At 36.8% G+C, this 21039-nt stretch overlaps 1 protein-coding gene across 1 annotated transcript in view; it reads left to right on the top strand.

Moving 5' to 3' along the window:
- The first annotated feature begins 698 nt into the window (after positions 1-698).
- Positions 699-21039, top strand: part of LOC125665938 (uncharacterized) — a 33534-nt gene continuing 13193 nt past the window's right edge. Inside the window, exons 1-4 of the mRNA XM_048898966.2 lie at positions 699-1082; positions 10949-11052; positions 17232-17377; positions 18700-18811. Of these exons, the coding sequence (XP_048754923.2) occupies positions 827-1082; positions 10949-11052; positions 17232-17377; positions 18700-18811 (618 nt within the window). The 5' untranslated portion in view covers positions 699-826. The remainder of the gene's footprint in view (positions 1083-10948; positions 11053-17231; positions 17378-18699; positions 18812-21039) is intronic.

The following is a 21039-nucleotide window of genomic DNA, read 5'->3' on the forward strand; positions in this document are numbered from 1 at the left end:
TATACTATTGCTGAACATTAGAATTTACCTTACATATTCAGAACAGGAAATATTTTCTAGATTTCATAGCCCTTGGAAGTAGTGATACTTTTTCACTATTACTCGGGTGACCAATAAGGCCTGTCGACCTCTTTTTCTTAACAGAAAAAAAAAGATATTTGAAAATTGGTCAATGTTTGCCTCACCCTAAGAACACAGGGGTGCAGGTCCAGAAAATTTACAATTTATTTCTCTCTGTCCCAAAGATGCTTCATAAAATATTTGAAAAGAATTGGAATTGTAGTTATCAAGATATAATCAAAAATATTTAATTGTTAACGCACGACGGACGCTGACCAATTGCAATAGGTAACATGAGATTATCCAGGTGTCTTAACAATGGACTCATAGGCCTTAGCCGTCACCTGAGTATTAATTAATAGTATCACTAGTCCCAAGGGCTATCCAATCTAGGGGGGGGGAGGGGGTCAATGCACATAGTGATAAAGAATTAGGCATGCATTTTAATGTTTTCAATGTATTTATATTAATGACAGTTGATTCAAGGTAAGAGCTAAGAAGTTGTATGAAATACAACATGTTGAAACCGAAATAGAAAAGGATGCTCCACCAGGTAAATAGACAGTTTTAATTAATAAGTAATCATCGCACGCCTTCTCTCCCTCAAATATAAACCAAATTTGACAACACACGAAATTAATGTAAGCGAAACAACTTCCGATGATTAAAGGGAAGAGTGTGAGAAACATTGGAGTGATATTATATGAAATTGATTTTAAAAGAAAGTTGATAGTTGAATAATTTTTTTTGAATTTCTTAAACCAATATGATCGTTCAGTTATTGGTAGTAATTCTTTCCGTGTTGGAATGCACATCTCGTGTCGTGAAGCCGCATCGGAACTGTCACCATAATGTGTGTTACTTTGAATTTAATGTTGACTACAAATTTACCATGATGTGGTATAATTACACAAACGTAAGGGAACCGAGTTATAACCCCGTGATGATCAGAGACGGGATTTTACAGAGAAGAGTAGCGAGCGGCACGTGCAGAGACCAGTATATTCCACTCACCAGAGAAGGTACTGTTTTGTCTTAATTAAATACTTAATTCAAAGCCTTGGCACTAGTGCATGAATTAATGCATATTAAATTTATTTGCACAAAATTTGACACCAGGACATAATAAAACACGCACATGCACTGACAATTAAGTTAATTACAAGACATTATTAAGTGTTTTCACTAAATAATGGTATTACCGGTAGCGGTAGCTCAAAGATGGAGTGTTCACTTCGTGACTGGGATGTTAAGCCCCGCTCGTGCTATGGTCGCATCAAACCTAAGTCTTCCTCATAGATAGTGATTGACCCTTCGTCAAATGCTAAATTGATTGATTATATATTGTTTAACGTCCCGCTTGAGAATTTTTCACTAACATGGACTCGCTCAAACGCTCGACATGTAGAAGTGAGAATCAAGGGCCTTTCGTATTAGACCTTTAAAATGGCGGTCCCGTGCCGCGGCAAGATTTAGCAAGTTAAAGAACCTACGGACATGGGCGCTAATTGTGTAACTGTGGTAGTTCACTTACAGCTGGTGACGTCTCAATAGGATTGAAATATTCTGGTAGAGACGTAAAAGCAAATTAACAACAAAACATTCAATATGTTTTAAATTGTATTCAGCAATAACCATTCCCGGCCCTCGATCCTTAACCAATTAACGGGAAATTCAGTTGTTTGCATGTTGAAAAAGAAACGACAAATAACAATGTATGTCCATAATACTGTGCTCTAATTTGGAATATGATGTTACAATATTTAGTTTTTCGCAAATGGGACGTCCTGACTTCCGATACTTGATCCTGGAAGCGTGCCAAATCTAAAACGATTAGAATTTATTCCTAAATTCATTTTCCGCAGCCTCAGAAACAGGAAGGCTCTCACACTTGTGCCTGTTCCTTTCACAAGCACTAAGCATTAGAAATGATACATACGGGTCTTTCGGGAATGACCTTAAAAACGGAAGTACCGTGTCACGGTAGACACAATAAAGTATCCCCAATGATATGGTTTTAGGTGGCTCACTACACCCTGAAATACTCTCAGATCAGTACTAATGGATATAATCATAAAAGATATGATGATATATAATAAGTATTTTGGCTACAAAGGCAGAAAATATGCAAATTTGGATAAAAACATGATTTTCAAAAAACTTATTTCTACACATATGAACAAAAGACTCTAGTGGATTTGAACTCGAGATTTGCGGTTTACCAGTTTTAACCACAGAGCCAGAATAATAAACAATCGAATCAATCGATGCAAATAATTTCACAAAACATTTAAATCGCCATCTTGTGACGTGGTGTCATACAGAGTATAAGCTTTAGTGTAGTGAGCTACCTTAATCCCCGTGAATAGGTCAAAGTTTTTGACACTTCACCTAAACGTTCATGACGTTTCTAAATACCGAATGTTACTTGAAACAACATTCAAACGATTAATGAATATTGTCTAGATCTGCAAACAAAAAGCATAGGAACATTTAGCCTGTTGATAACCCACTGGGAAGAGATCATCTGTTTCTGAACCGCATAAATGAATTAAGGAATCCTTTCTAAAACGATTGCTAGCTTCAATTCTTTCCCTGACTACATAGTTTTTAACAAATATATCTGACCGAAACACCGAGAAACGTCTCCATGTTATCAGACTTAATTACACACTGTGAAATATTATTTGACTTTACCAGATTGATAGAGACACTAAGAAATCTTATTTGACGTTATCAGATTTATAGAGACACTGAAAAACCATATTTGACGTTATCAGACTTATAGAGACACTGAGAAATCTTATTTGACTTTATCAGATTTAATTAGATACTGAGAAATCTTATTTGATGTTATCAGATTTAATTAGACACTGAGAAATCTTATTTGACGTTATCAGCTTTATAGAGACACTGAGAAATCTTATTTGACGTTATCAGACTTATAGAGACACTGAGAAATCGTATCTGACGTTATCAGATTTATAGAGACACTGAGAAATCTTATTTGACGTTATCAGACTTATAGAGACACTGAGAAATCGTATCTGACGTTATCAAATTTATAGAGGCACTGAGAAACATATTGTTGTTATCGGACTTACATAGAACATGAGAAATGTTTTGATGTTTTCAGACTCAGTGACAATGATTTTATATTGTTTAACGTCCCACTCGAGAATGTTTCACTTATATGGAGACGTCACCACTGCCGGTGAAGGACTGCAAAATTTAGGTCTATGCTTGGAGCTTACGGCCTTTGAGGAGGAAGGGATCTTTATCGTGTCACACCTGTTGTGACACGGGACCTCGATTTTTGCAGTCTCATCCGAATGACCGCCGCATTTAGTCGCCTCTTACGACAAGCAAGGGGTACTGAGGACCTATTCCAACCCGGATCCCAACGGGATCAGAGACAATGAAAAAACTTTATGTTATCAGACTGATAGAGATTTTCCATACATATGTTATGGCATATATCGTACCAAAAAGTTAGAATATTGCCAAGGATTATTGAAGTACAAATATTGTCGTTCAATTTCATATAGCTAATCGTAGCTGAAGATAAAGGGCCCCCGAGAAGCATATTTATACAGCAATATTTTATGATAAATTTGGCCATTCTTTAGAAATCGGATGACAATACTATCAAGAGAAATGACATTTGGAGACATTTTCCTCTGGTTTATTTTGTGATTTGGAACAGGATAAAAGATTGTCTAGTAATATTTACATACTCGTGGTAATGCTCATTATTTGTCAAATTGTTTGTATTGGTATGTTATCTTCATAATGGGAAATAAAAACACTTTCAGTCAAAAGTGAAGATTATGTAATAACACAAATTGTAATTAGAAAATATGTTGAATCATGTTTAAGAATAAAATGCTTAAACAATTTAAAGTCTAGATAACGATTAGTCAATGTCAAAATCTTAGAATGTTTTACATGGTAGTTGTCATATAATTGAAAGACAATGCTATGAATATATGTATTTGTAAATTATTGACACAGTGTCTTATTTACCTGTAATGTATGAAAGACGCCGGTTGACATTTAGTCTTTGTCAGCGTTTGTCATTGCCCGTCTCACCTGTTCGAATAAATGGGAAAACATACGTAATCCATTAAAAAAAAAAAAGTCCCCTCACAGTAGGCTTTACTCTTCGGCGTTGACAGTCCACATCTAAAACAACTGATTGGTCTTCTATCCCTCTTTTCTTTTCAGAATTGATTTTTACCAACAAACCGTATCTTCAACTGAACAAATAATAATAATAAAAGCAGGCTGTTAAGAAAGCCTCCCAGACGAACACCAATATAATCAAAGAAAATTGCTTTAGTTCCACTTTCTGCAAAATGAACAAACTGAATAATGTTTTCAGACTTGCACTCCTCTTGGAATCCCCTGGGGTCCCTTAAAATGAAAGGAAAGTCTTTCAGCACAAGTGGAATGAGTGTACCAATGTAGAAACATTCTTTAAAGCGCTATTAGTTAATGACGACGTTATAATTTACACATCAGACATGTCAAGCCAACTTGAAATTATAAGTTTCAAACACTTTTTTGATTGTGTAAAATCCTGAATATTCTTTGAAAAGCATTTTCGTAAACGCTTAAAAACGTTGGGCAGGGGCTTCCTTCTACATTAAAGTTTTTTCTTTAAATTGAGGCGTTTTGCCATCAGTTTTGAAATGTATCATGGTATTCAAAATGATTTAAAATCGAAAATTATACAGAATTGATAATTAAAAAACTAACTGAAACGCTTGGCTTTGTTTTGATGTAAAAAGGAAGTTGTTGCCATTTCCATACACATACTCAAGTAGGTACTGTTTTTATCAAGTAAACTAATTTCACCTGAGGCGTGGGGTCCGTGTCTATTCATCCGTAGGCTAGAGCACCATTGATATAGCAATTCATAGCTATAATTTTCAATTCACAACCACACTTTAAAACATTACAGTCGAAGATCATAACAAGTAAATAATGAATTTTAGTATCCCAACAATTTTATCAGAACCTGTGATTTTTTTCCCTTACCAAATAAGAATTAATCGCAATTATTATTCCTAGCATATAATTTAGAAATTTTGTTTGTTTTGTAATAAAACACCCTACTTTTCATCAACAAATTTATTTTAATAATGCTAGGTGAGTTCCGAATGACCTTGAGGGAACGAACGGTTAAGATGAGAACGGAACGCTTTGGTCTGGGTAACGGAACGGTTTTTATAGAGATTAGAACGTTGCATACGCCTTAGGGTCTGTAATAAGGGTTTTATTTGGGAATAATATACGAATGGTAGATATATCTCTTAAACAAAATGTAAAGTATTATAGAACATAAATTACTCAGAAAATTATTAAATAATGTGTCATCGTCATTAATTTTAGATCCGGGTTAGAATAGCTCCTCAGTACCCCTTGCTTGTCGTAAGAGGCCATTAAATGGGCCGTCCTTCAGATGAGACCGCAAAAACCGAGGCCCCGTGCCACAGCAGGTGTGTCACGATAAAGATCCCTCCCTGCTCAAAGGCCATAAGCGCAGAGCATAGGCCTAAATTTTGCAGCCCTTCACCGCCAATGGTGACGTCTCCATATGAGTGAAATATTCTCGAGAGGGACGTTAAACAATATACAATCAATCATTAATTTTATTTCCTTGCCACCCCTTTTAGATAATTGCAGGGTTGATCCGTACCAGTGAATTTCAAAATTATCTCATCCAGTGGGAATCCGGGTTAGAATAGGTCCTCAGTACCTCTTGCTTTTCGTAAGAGGCGACTAAATGGGGCGGTCCTTCCGATGATAACGCAAAAACCAAGCCCCGTGTCATAGCAGGTGTGGCACGAAAAAAATCCTTCCCTGATAATTATATTTATTATGTATATTGATAATTATCTTAGTTTATAATATACATGATAATCATAGTAATGAAGCAAACTGAATCCTTAAATAAAATGCATTGGGATTTTCTTTATTTGTCAGTTAGAATTAATGATCGGGGAATGGTAATTAACCCTGTTAACCTATTTATTCGTACTCTTTGACATTAGGAGCGCTTATCTGTGGTGAAGTTTTATATTCGCTACTAATTCCACAATATTTGGAAAACTGCAAATCAAGAAAGACAATTATTTCCTCAATAAGTCAACAATAATTGTCTTTTCAGTTATGCTAACTGATTCAAAATACCAACTCCTTAAATCCAGCAAAATTCTTTGGAGTAAAAATAACTTGAGACACATATGAATATTAACACGTGGCTAGAAATGAAGTCAATATACCTGTATGTTGTTTAAATTATAGATCACTTATGGTAATTACGGGGATTTTACAGATGTAAAACTGGATTAGACATACATAGGTGGTATTATTACGTAAAACCATTAGTGTAAAATATCTACAGTAAAATCATTATACAACAAGGGCGACAATGCGATATATACACGTACGGTTAATTTGTTCTATATTGTTTAACGTCCCTCTGTAGAATCTTTCACTCATATTGAGACGTCGTACCGTGGGGATCCGGGTCAGAATAGGTCCTCAATACCCCTTGATTGTCGTACAAGGCGACTAAATGGGGCGGTCCTTTGGATGAGACCGCAAAAACTGAGTTCCCGTGTCACAGGAAGTGTGGGCACAATAAAGACCCCTCCCTGTTCAAAGACCATAAGCGCCGAGTATAGGCCTACATTTTGCAGCCCTTCACCGGCAGTAGTGACATCTTCATATAAGTGAAATATTCTCAAGAGGGACGTTAAACAATATCTAATCAATCAATCGAGACGTTACCACTGCTCTTGAAGGGCTGCAAGATTTAGGCTTTTGTTCGACGCGTTGCAGCCGGTAGATCCTTTGTTCGATTTTCAATTCTGATGCCGCGTCAAACTTTAGACGCTTTACATTGGCAGCGATTGTCTCGTCGCTGAGTACCTAACATTAGAAGTGAACGCCACAGGTATTCTAGATATGGCCTTAAAACGACAGTTCTATGTTAGGACAGACGTTGGTACGATGGAGAACTATCATTGCTACGGCCCCGCAGCTAAGCGTCATGAAAAGACCAAAATTTGTGGCATTTCAGATGAAGCAGTAACATCTGCACATGAGTGAAATATTCTCCAATGAAATGTTAAGCAAATATTAGGTTGATTGTATATTGTTTAACGTCCCACTCCAGTATTTTTTTCCTCATTTGGAAACGTCATCATTGCTGGTGAAGGGCCGTAAAATTTAAGCCTATGCTCGGCGCTTACGGCCTTTGAGCAGGGAGGAATCTTTATCGTGCCATACCTGCTGTGACACGGGACCTCAGATTTTGCGGTATCGTCCCATTTAGTCGCCTCTTACGTTAAGCGACCTATTTTAACCCGATCCCCATGAGATCATATGATAGAAGTTAATCTCCAAGATTCTCATCATTATTAAAACCCATAATGATTTTGATTTCATGAAACTGTTTCATAAAAAGATATGCATTTTGTTTTTAGAAAATATCTTTGAAAACTAAAGGAGATCTATTGCATAGACTTGATAAAAACAGAGTTGTTGCCTTTATAGATTGAATGAAAAGGTAAAGTTAACGAGCAATGACCAATCTCATACCTCCTATACGCAATACAAAATAGAGATTGGACAAACACCGACCCTTGGATATACCAGAGGTTGAATCAGGCGCTTAGGAGGAGTGATTATCCCCTGTCGACCGGTCACATCCGTCCTGAGCCATATATCTTGATCAGGTAAACGGAGTAATCCGTAATCAAAGTCAATGTGCCATGATCGGCCTAACAATCGGTATGAAATACGTCAGAAAGAATTGACCAAATGATAAGTTGTATTAAAATAAGATCATTATAACGACCATAGAATTTGCGAAATGCTGACCTTAAACCAGACTGTTGAAACCCCTGTAACATCAACTTCTTTGTCAGTAGCCTGCCTCGGTTTTTATACGCAGAACAAGCTCTTGTGAACCACTTGAGATATATGAACAGCATATCCAGGTGATAATGGAATATCACTGCATAAATATAATTTTTGAAACATATAATTCATTTTTCATACACAACTTAGACTTTTGAAATATTTTTTCTTTAACAAGATTTTTGACAATAACTATCGGAAAAGACTCCAATGAAAATGTTCCTACCATGTATAGATCTAAAATAAAATTTATTTGATAGTTTTACAAAATCTTATGACGTCGCATGGGGATGGAATAACTTTAAGCAAACCACTCTTATGAGTGTTAAAAATTGTGTTTTCTAAAAGTTGTCTAATACTACGTGATATTTACATTTCCAATCTTTCTGCCTTTCGATATCTTTACCAATTGTAATGATAGCCATTTCCTCGTGAGTGTGCTACAAATGTGAGAGACATTCGTATGCATCTTGATGAATATAGTACGTTCATCAAAACTGAAATTTATTTCTTAATTGACACTAATATTACAACAGGTTAGGAAATTATGTTTTGAAGGCATTTATATTATGCATGTAAAAATATGCATACCCAATCGATAGCTTTTATTAGAAAAACAGGCTAGAAATTATGTCTTGAAGGCATTTATATTATGATAATAAAGGATATGCAAATCGGATGGCTTTTTTGCAGAAACGATTCCTTCCGTTATGCACAAGTCACATAAATCATGAACAAGAGTTCAAAAGACCACACAGCTCGCTGGGAAGCTTGGCTCTACTGGGTTGGATATCATTACTCGGTAGCAATACTGTACTGGGGACTTGTTTCAAAATCATCGGTACATTAATTGATTGATTGATGTTTTCCGCCACACTCAACAATTTTTCAGTTATCTGGTGGCGCCCAGGGTTTTATTGGTGGAAGAGAGAACCCAGATACAATGTACCTGGGAAGAGACTACCGACCTTCCGCAAGTAAACTTTCTCACTTACCGGCGCGAGCGGGATTCGAACCCGCGCCAACCAGAGGTGAGAGGCCGTGTGATTTTGAGCGCGATGCTCTAACCACTCAACCACGGAGGCCCACCCATTGGTTGAATATCGTTTCATTTCATATCAGGATTGATTGATTGTATATTGTTTAAGATCCCTCTCAAGAATTTTTCAGTCTTATGGATATGTCACCATTACCGGTGAGGGGCTGCTAAATTTAGGTCTATGCTCGGCGCTTATGGTATTTGAGCAGAGAGGGATCTTTATCGTCCCATACCGGCTGTGACACGGAACCTCGGTTTTTGCGGTCTCACCCGAAGGACTGACCCCATTTAGTCGCCTCTTACGAGAATCAAGGGGTACTGAGGACCTGGATCACTAACAAATGCAACATACGCCACCTCGGCTTGATATTTCAATTATTCAATAAATACTTGCAAAGTACGATTTTCAATCAATTGCATGTCAATTTAGCATAATTTTTGTTCAAGCGTAATATTTGTTTTAAATACTGGAATGCTAAAGCATAACCGATGAATCATAACACTTTTCCGAATCTGTGTATGTTAGTGTCACTAATTGTATTGTGAACAAACCGCAAGATGCAGTAACACGGAAACTTAGCGTTATTACTGATTTTTAAACACGTTTACTATGAATTAATGAATATCTTCCGATTAAGATCGGGATCGGAGAAAACATTGAGACGTCAGACACTTTTGAAATACTTACAATCATGGGGAGGGGGTGAATATTTTTCTGAAGGTTTTTGGAATGTAAAGAATTGAAATATAATGTTCACCTTTTCATCTAATCACACGGTTTCAAAATACAGACTTGACATGCCATATATGGAAGAAATGAAAATTTGATGAATTAAAAAAAAAAGAGGCAAACTCTCTCAATAACAAGCATTCTACCAAAATATTCGAAACCCCATCATTATTTTTCAGCGTGAAATAAATACACTCCCCTGTGTGACACCACTTTGATTACAAACATTTCATTTTTTAACCTGATTACAAGGTCATTTATCATGGTCCATACCATTTAATAAATCTAGATACAAAACATGAAAGCTATATCTTAAATATTTAAGGAAATATTAAATGTTTAAGATTTTTATTGAAAGTAGATCATATTTTTATGTCAAGGTCGCAAGGTTAAACACCAAAGTATAATAAGATTTTGTAATGAAGAATCTACAAACAAATTATAAAAGCCTTACTTTAAATAGTTATATAGTAATATACTTAATAGGTTATGTTTTCTTAAAAGTAGGTCAAACTTCGAGTTCAAGGTCACAGGGTATGATTAAAGGTGAAGTAAACGGACATTGAACGAACCAATCTCATAACTCCTATAAGGAATACAAATTGGAGAGTCAGACAGACATAGACCCCTGGATATACAAGAGGTGGGACCAGATGCCTAGGAGGTATTCCCTGTCGATCGGTATACCCGCCGTGAGCCTTATGTTTTGATCACTTAAACGGAGTTATCACTAGTCAAAAGCAGTGTGCCAAAAACTGTCAAACAATCGGTATGAAACACATCAGACAACATTTGACCCAATGACACGTAGTATTGGCAAACTAGATCTTTATATCGACCATAGAATTTGCGAAATGCTGACTTTAAACGAGACTGTTGGAACCGATTTAACATCAACTTGTTAGTCAGAATTAACAATATGGGCAAGAATATTTGCCACGTGTTATGAAATCGTCAAGGGCTCCATATTTCACTCTCAAAAGTAGAATAATAAATCATTTTAAATTTTTCACCAACCAATTATTTAGAAGGATAACATGAACGTTTAAAATGAAAATAAATAAATTGACGTGATTTTATACATTTGTATTATACCACAATGATCTTTTAAAAGTAATTAAACTCTGTAAATACAATACAAAATATCTATCATTTACAAGGATTTGTTTATTCTTCCTTTACAGAGTTAAGGGACAATGTTAGTGCTGGGGATGGTAGTTACAGACTAGTATACGCCATCAATGGGCAAATTCCGGGACCAGATATTGTGGTGTTCGAAGATCAAGTGGTAAGTAGCCCATATTTACGAAGACTTAAAACCCACAAAGATCGTTTACTGGTTTACAGCTATATCATGACACTTCCTGTTTGTGAAAAATTCTTTTAATTTATATCTTAACGACACTTGCTACACTTGTAGGAGTTATGAGATTGATCTCTGTTCGTTATCTTCACCTTGCTACAAACACATTTTTTTCAGAAATGATGAAATATAAATTTATATCCACAATTATTTGAAAACTTGAGCTATCTAACTTTGACGCAGCTTGTATTTTGCATCTTCCTATCAGATGAACTTCTATACAATAGACAACATGACATTAGAGTGAGGTTTGGTCAATTATTCTTGAATAAATGATTTGAAAACAAAGTAAAGGCTGGGATAAGATTATGCAACAACATGTAATATGACAAAATTTGCGTTACACAATTTCAAATAGAGACGACGACAGATGTTGTGGTGTTTGGAGATCAAGTGGTAAGTACTGTAGAATCATTTAAATTCGTGGGGGCAATTTTCGTGGATTGTTGAATTTTTACGGGTTCGGGGGACGTAATTTCGTGGATTTATATATTTGTAAGAAAGATAACTCTGGAATGTAATTATGATTCTTTATTCGTTGAGGATGTAAATTCGTGGGTGAGGGGTACCCACAAATTCCACGAAAATTGAGCCACCGCGAATTCTAACGATTCCACAGTAGCCCATCTTTACGAAGACTTAAAGAGACACTACAGCTCATTTTCCACATTTTAATAAAGTCTTTTTAAAACCATGTATTGATAAAATGATAAATTTCATATCGATACTGACAATTTTGAACAATTGGGATGCATCAATTTACTCTCAACTGCGCTTTGAAGATCGTTCGGAATTCAAAGGTTTCTTCATGCTGACTCGGACTTTTGAATGCTTATTTACATCACGTGGTTTTGAATGACAGCAAAGGTGTTCTGTAGGAAATTATTTAAATTCCCCTTCAAGGGGGTCCACACTCACCTTTCAAGTATAAGATTATTCCCTGCTCCTTATAATAAGTAATTATAAATCATTATTTCAACAGAAACCTTCCATGTTCCCACTGACAGATGTTTTTACAACTAACACGTGTCGTGTTCAGATAAAAATAGCACTTACTTTTAAACGTGGTGTCTTCGCAGCTAGTCTCAATGGCAGATTTAGGGGGCCAGGATCCCCCTCCCTTTTTACCCCACAGATTGTGAATGAAAATCCAAATTTTCCACCAGAATGGCCGATTACTTTGGCTAATCTTTGACTTTCACACCCCTCTTCGGAAATCCTAGATCCGCCACTGAGTTACATGTGTTTCTCCGAGCTCTTTGTTTTCCAACGGTCAAACTGATACCAAGGTAAATTTTATTTCACGTATGAGTTTTATCTCATTCTAATTTTACCTCTTTTCTCACAGAATCTGTCAAAATTCTAGATCTATCAACTACACTTTCTCTCTCTGGACGACATGCTGCACTGTTTACTGTCTATGCACATGCGTCTGAAGACTGAAAGTAGGAGACTCGATATTTTGTGTATAGGCCATCAAAAAGTATTAATTTTTACGTTAAAACGATAATTTTTAACTTTAGATAAGTGTTATTTTCGCAAAGTTCATACTTTCAACAGTGCAACAAAAATTGAGAAAGCGCTGGGAAAATTGTCATTTCATGATTTTTGCGCAAAATGAGCTGTAGTGTCTCTTTAAACAAATATGATTTACTTTTTCACAGTTATATCATGGCACTTCCTGTATGTAAAATTGCTATGAATTTATATCTTAACGACACTTGCTACCAACAAACATTTTTCAATAAATGATGAAATATACATCTATGTTTTTATTAGTAAAATGAATACAATATGCCGCATGGAATCTAATCTATTCCCATGTTTTCTCAATTAAGTTTAAAACAATAGCGCTTAACTCGCATCTATTAACAAAATATACCTGAAATCAACCATCGATGTTTCCTTACCTTGTCTGTATCAATTATAGTCACTGGCACTCAATGCTTTTATGTATTTCTGCTTATTTATAAGTTGTACAGACTATCGAATCGAAATCGGTAACGCCATACTTCCGGTTACCAAATTTGGCACATTCACCAAAGCACGTGACGTCATGTGTGCAGTACGTCACTGTAGGTTGGTAACGTTGGGTATCCAGTGTAAAAGGGTACACTGTATATGGCTATATTCAGCTCTAAAACTTCATAGTTATTTCGGATTTCAAACATTTCGGTCGAGCATCACTGAAGAGACATTATTTGTCGAAATGCGCATCTGGTGCATCAAAATTGCTACCGTATAAGTTTTACATATATATATATATATATATATATATATATATATATATATATATATATATATATATAACTTTGATGTCATATTGTGGCCCCATCCAACCCCCGGGGGCCATGATTTGACCAAACTTGAATCTGCACTATGTCAGGAAGCTTTCATGTAAATCTCAGCTTTTCTGGCTCAGTGGTTCTTGAGAAGATTTTTAAAGATTTTTCCTATATAATTGTATGTAAAACTTTTATCCCCTATTGTGGTCCCATCAAACCCCCCAGGGGTCATGTATTTAACAAAATTGAATATGCACTATGTCACAAAGCTTTTATGTAAATTTCAGCTTTTCTGGCCCAGTGGTTCTTGAGAAGATTTTTAAATGACCCCATCCTATTTTAGCATTTTTGTGATTATCTCCCCTTTGAAAGAGACATGACCCTTGATTTGAACAAACGTGAAAGCCCTTTACCCAAGGATGCTTTTTGCCCAAGTCTGGTTGAAATTGGCCCATTGGTGCTGGAGAAGAAGTCAAAAATGTAAAAAGGTTACATACAGACGGACAGACGACGGACAACAGACGATCAGAAAAGCTGACTTGAGCTTTCGGCTTAGGTGAGCTAATTTCTTTTAAAACAGTCGAGTTTCTTTGCATTTCTAAGTCCACATGGGTTACCGTTCTAAAGTGCCCTGTTAAACCAGAGGCACTCGACGTTTGAAATATCTATCATAAAACAAAATTGTCTTCCTGTCAACATAATATTCACAAGGTACATGTGTATATCACGCCGCCATCTTGGTTTTCTTTTTTACCAGCTGCATCGCTTGAAAATTTCGGCGAAAAGTTCGATATAATGTGATAATTAGACCCCTACCGTTTAGAAGCAACTCTGTCAAGGTCTTACCTCTCGCATCGTCAGGGTGAACTGGAAATAAAGTCCATTTATCGGCTGTAATCAACCGTCAAACATCGTCTACTGCTTCTCAAATGCGAAAAATCGCTGAAAGATGGACTGTAACCAGACACACTGATCCTAATTTTAGCGATATCGCCGGTGTGTATTGTGTTATCAGTTCTGACAAATATCTAGGAGCCAGGTTGTGAAGACACTTGTAAACATAAAAGAAAATTTTGTATTGAATACGGTACTCGACTGGAAGTCAATGCAATTGGATTAGAACAGGCGTAATGTGTTTGTACTTTAGAATATGTAAGCTGGATATCAGTTATTAGAAAACAATTTAATAAATTCTGAGATGGAAATTATTACCACTTAACCGTCCAGATCGTACTTCGTTGGGTGCCAGTCAACCTTTTAATCCCCCTCATCGTCCTTCTACACCCAAGGGTCAAAAGCGTTTCTGCACTGCCAATGTTCACTATATAATTCATTGAATAATATAATTTTTAATCACTGATAATATACTAGCGGAAAAAAGAAACTGTGCATTATTTAATATATGAAAAAATAATAAAAAATACTAATGAACAAATTTTATTTTTGCAATACTGTTAACAAATGTATTCGTTACAACATTTCATAATCCATTAATGTTAACGTTGAATAACGTCAATTTTAGCACACTAGAAAGACACTAGTATTCGAACTTGAATTAACAAAATTAATAACGCGTGTGACCACCATTTGCATTCACGCATGCTTGACAACGGCGTCTTATTGATGCCACTAAAGTGTTCAGAAATGCTTGAGGGATGTTGTTTCAATTGTTGGTTAAAGCTTGACTTAAATCAGCCAATATCACTGGCTGATTTTGTTAAACGGGGTAGACGCCGTTCCATTTCATCCCAGACGTGCTCAATCGGCCATAAATCGGGGAAAACAGCTGGCCAAGGCAAGGCATCGACATTCTGTTGAACAAAAAAGTCCCTGACTACACGTGCAACAAGTGACCTTGCGTTCTCTTGCTGCAGAGTGATGTGAATTTGCTGTTTCTGTATGAAGGGTATCACATGGCGCTGAATAATTTCGTCTCGATAGCGTACGCCGGTGAGATTTCCATTTACAATTTGTAGAGGGGTCCTTCCACCTGCTGTTATTCCACCCCACAAAATAACGCTACCTCCACCGAATTGTCGACGTTGCCCAACACAAGCGTTCTGGTACCGCTCCCCAACGCGACGATTCACTCTACAACGGCCGTCACTGCGATCCAAATGAAATCTGGATTCATCAGTGAACATAATATTGGCCCAATCCTGTATTCAGAATCGCAGATGTCGTCTGCACCACGCTAGTCTACCGATACGATGACGTTGAAGCAGTATTGGGCGCACCGCTGGACGTCTTGGTCTGATGTTGTGCTCGCGCAGACGATTATGCACTGTTCTTGGGACTGATTGGTCGAAGTCCAGGAATGCTACGAGCAGTTAAACTTGCTGTCTGGAAACGATTTCTCAGGTGCACAAGTCTAATGTGGTTGTCCTGTCGACGCGACGTCACACGAGGTCGCCCAGAACGTGGTTGATCCCGAGTGTTACCAGATTGTCGGAGATGTCTCCATAATGACTGGATGGAGTTCCGATGAACTCCAAAGTGTCTTGCTACGATAGTTTGTGACCTTCCAGCTTGAAGCATCTCAACAGCACGATTACGTTGGTTTTCGCTGAGTCGTGGCATGACAGAAGGGTAAATTTGGTCAAAACTGAAGTGCTTTCCTCAATAAATAGTGTCCAATCAAACCTTTTACACTTCTTACTCCAAATAGTATTGGCCAGTTAAAACTCGTGCGTACGAACACTTCAATAAACAACATGTGTTCACTGACTATGAAAAAGTCCGTGCATCTGAGTCGGGTACTATCCGATATTGTTCAAAAACATCCACTTTATCGATTGTTTATATTTTATAAATATAAACAATGAATATAGAAAAATGATACTAAATTCTATAATGCACAGATTCTTTTTTCCGCTAGTATACAATTTCTATTACAGCTATCACTGTACAAACACAAATCATGCATAATCATCCAGATTTAAATATGTTATTGTCATTTTTTCTATATGTGTTATATTTTTTAACATTCACTAGGATAATCATGTATATTTCCGTTTTCCATTTTTGTCTATGATATCAAACGTCTAGTCTTTAATTTATCGTGAGGAAATGGTCGTGTAAAGTGTTGAAAAGTCTTACGTTTTAATGTTGTTGATTTGAAAAAAGTTTTGCGATTTCAAGTTTTAGAATCCACATTTGATTTGCACCACTTTTGGGATATGTAGTCGCACGGTACGTTTGAAGTTTCTCCTTCACAGCTGTTCATATTTTCGTGAAGAGCAAAGATAGGGGTTTGTTAGAATATTTACTGGATCCAGCAATGTATCTTTGTAAAGGTTTTTATGAAGTTTAGGAATCCAGTATAGGTACGGCAACTCATATTCATTCGTATATGTTTATTAGAGAATAATTTTTTTAAATACTAACTTTTATTTGAATGTCGATTCTATGTATCCCAGTAAAATTAAAATGAAAAACGACGAAGAGTTTTCCATATTTGCTTCCTATTTGATATTTTATTGCACATACACGTTAGTCGTATAACATAGGTCAAAATTAACATTCCTTAAATAAAGTATGAAGAAAATAAACATAAAGCACTATTTCTACACCAAATTAGTTAAACATACTGTCTACATTTAAAATTACACAATTTAAGGTTGGATTTGAGATCAAACTTACTTGTAGTAACACAAGTCTGTTCGGTCGGACGTATGAGTTGAATAATGTAATCTCCATTTACCCCCCCCCCCCCCACGTCTTTATAGAAAGAATCTTTGATGAAGTCGCTATTCAAATGTCCTATTTATCAATCCATTTTTATATCTTCAAATACAATTTGATATGATTTCCACACAGGTTTCCGTCGTCGTTAGGAACGCCATGAAGACTGAAGCGGTTAGTATCCACTGGCACGGCTTGTTTCAACGAGGAACACCTTGGATGGACGGACCGGAAATGATATCCCAGTGTCCCATACTACCGGGGCAAACATTTGAATACAGGTACACCACAGTATTTTGTGAGTGAACATTTTGGGGGAGAAATCATCAAATTGCTTTAAAGCATAGTTTTTTTTTTTATTGATAATTTTTTTATTTCACAAATATTTCATAAGACAGAAGAAAATTTGTAATTTTTTTCTAACCAGCTTTCACACACTTTCATACTCACACTCATACTTTTGTTGGTACCGGTAAGTGCTTACATTTTTAATATAATTGTAAGAGAAAAATGATAAAAATACAGAGCTCGAGTAAATAGATAAAAGTACACGTGGCTTTGAAAGTAGAAAAAAAAAGTTGCTTGAAATAGCAAAATTATGATTTTTTTATGTTGTCAAAAAGCATAGTTTATATAATTAAGAAAAGGCGTAGGTACAAGGTACAGGTTGGTTGTATATTGTTTAACGTTCCACTCGAGTCAGGAAGCGATCTGAATCTAATAAACATCAGGTCTTCTCTAACCGTTACACTGGAGAAGGATTTGACAGCATTGCATTTGAGGTCATGTTATGACTCCGACCTCATGAATAATTTAAAAAAAAACCTCGGACAAATAACAATAGCTTGACAAAGAATCGAGAAGCAATCAGGCATCGATTTACTGAAGCCTATTCGGATTATAAGTTCACAAGAAATGATGTCGATCCATGAAAAGTTTAAACAAATTCCAAATATCAGCTTTAAAGGAAAAGGAAAGGAAAATGTTCTTCGATTATTCTCTCGTACTTATCGGTAATTATTGGCATGCGTAGGATAAATACCAACTTCTGAAGTATGGTCCGATATAACAGCAAAACGTTTATGTTAGCGAAAGCTGTCATTTGATTGGTCAAGTGTGAAAGATGACGTAACATGACCTCAAACACAATGCTGTCAGATCCTTCTCCAGTATACCGGTCAGAGAAGATTGTATTTTAATTAGATTGGGAGGAATCTTTCATGTGTCACATCTGCTGTGACATGGGGCGTCGGTTTTTGCTGTCTCATCCGAAGGACTGCCCCATTTAGTCGCTATTACGACCATCCAGGGGTCCAGTCCATGTCCCCTCATACGAAAACGTAAAGATATTCAACGTCAAGATGATTATTAAGTGATGAATGTCATTAGTTTTATTGAAGAGAACTGTGTCAGCCCAATATATGTGTGTGATTGTATGTGTTTGGTTTTATCGGAAGTAAAAACACCAGTTAACAATGGACTAATTTGTTTCCATACCGTATATATTGCAATGACAAAGACAAGAATTCACCTTTTTTTCTACAAAAACACCAAGCGAGGTCCTTTGAGCCAAACGTTGTGACTGTACTGTTTACGATTTTAGATTCGTGGCTTCCCCCGCCGGCACTCACTGGTACCATGGACACAGCGGCAGCCTGCGGTCTGATGGATTAGCCGGAGCCTTGATCGTGTTGCCGAGACTCAAGCCACCCATTGTAAGTTTTCAATGAGCAGGTCATGATATAACATTATATCTTAGACTACATACCTCACTACTTGACCATCTGTATTTCAATGTAATGTAAACCAACTTTTATTCGCGTACGAGAAAATTTCGTGATATCCTCATCGTCATGAACCAGTCCTTGAATGTCTGTCATAGGCTCGATCGCGAAAATTACTCGCCGCGAGCTACTTTACCTCAGGTGAATCGCGAAATAAAATAGCCACGAATAAATGTTGGTTTACAGAATGCGAAAAACATAAATGCACATCATTCTTTATGGTGTATCTGTCAACCGTATAATCACCAATACTGTTGATTGTCTGGAAGTTGTGTGACCTAATATTCCTTCATTACTGCTAGTGGTCTGGAATTTGTATAACCTAATACTCCTCAAATAATGGCAGTTCCTGACAATTACCGCCTTGAAATTAAATGTAGATTTTTCAAAGACATTTATTATCCTATTGTAAGATTTTCATTACAGGAATGTCTTCCCTGTTGGTGTTTACATTATAAATTCCATTGGTAGGGGTTGTCAGACTTGCATGTATAAGCAGGGGATCTGAACCCACTACCCATCTTAACTTGAAAGAAAATGAATGTTTGTATGTTGTACATGTAAAACAGTAATGTTAGTCCCTAGTTTCTATTAGACTCCCAAAATTGCATGAGATGGAATCCACTTCCCTGGGAAATAAATCTAGATACGCCCGTCTTCGCTAGCCAAAGGCGACGATCTAGTGTTTAATAGTAAACATGGCGGTCTTCATGCAACAACATGCCAACACAGAAGCTGAAATTTGTAATTTGTTACATTCAAATTCAGAATAGAAGTACATTATCATATTGTATTCCATTTTTGGTTGGTTTATTTACTTTACGTCCCGTCGAGAATTTTACACTGACAATGATACGTCTTCAGTTGTTGTCGGTGATGTGCCACAAATTTAGACCCATGCTTAACGCTTAGGGCTGTAGCAGTGAGGGTTCTTTAGTGTGCCAACACCTGTCACGACACGGGACCTCCGTTTTTAAGGTCATGCCGAAAGACCCGTGACTCTCACTTCTAAATGCCAAGCGTTTGGCGAAGGAGCAATCACTACCTATGTTTACGCCTTAGGGTTGACATCGCCATGGCACAAGCAGGGCTCAAACTCACGCTCTCCCGGTTACGAAGCAAACGTTCTATCACTGAGCTACCGCGATCGGTTTGTCAAGTTGTTTTGCTTCCAAATGGAATGAAAGTTGCCTTTGATTATATTCATTAAGAGTTTATCTGCGTTCATCCAATTACATATTGTCACTGCGCATACTTCAAGCTTATGGATTTTACTTCGCTGATTGTTGGCATTGGATCAAAGTGATTGTTTGCAGTATGGTCATTTGCATCAGATGGGTAAACAACGTCAAAGACCCTGGTTACGTGACGTATAACCATGGACGCTACAATGAAATGGCATAGAGAAAATGAGACGTAATATATGCAAAAATGGTAGCTATTAAATCCTATGCATTCCCAATTGCACGATTGTCCAGAGGCGTTATACCGGTATTGCTTCTGAATATATCCTGATATACGGTATCCAGCACAGTACTGAGATGGATTGTTATACGGGTATTGTTTCTGGAGATATCCTGATATACGGTATCCAGCACAGTACTGAGATGGATTGTTATACCGGTATTGTTTCTGGAGATATCCTGATATACGGTATCCAACACAGTACTGAGATGGATTGTTATACGGGTATTGTTTCTGAAAATATCCTGATATACGGTATCCAGCGGAGTACTGAGATGGATTGTTATACCGGTATTGTTTCTGGAGATATCCTGATATACGGGATCCAGCGGAGTACTGAGATGGATTGTTATACCGGTATTGTTTCTGGAGATATCCTGATATACGGTATCCAGCGCAGTACTGAGATGGATTGCATTGAGACTTGTAGCTTTTCATTCACGAGTCTCAATAAAGAGGATTCACAAAAATGGAAATGTGTATAAGCCGACTCGTTTCTCGGAAGCAGGTCGTTTTCCGTTGGATGCATACTAAGTCTAAAGAGCTGATATGTTGAAAAAATGTAAGTCATCCAATGGTATAATTCGCTTCCTCGAGTTCGAGACCATGAACTTTCTTCAAAAAAGGCTTAACGATGTTGATGGAATGATACCCTGCTTCAACGAGAGGTTAATTTGCATTTTGTTTTTAAAAAT

Source organism: Ostrea edulis, chromosome 10, assembly GCF_947568905.1.
Source record: "Ostrea edulis chromosome 10, xbOstEdul1.1, whole genome shotgun sequence".
In the NCBI taxonomy this organism is placed as follows: Eukaryota; Metazoa; Mollusca; class Bivalvia; order Ostreida; family Ostreidae; genus Ostrea; species Ostrea edulis.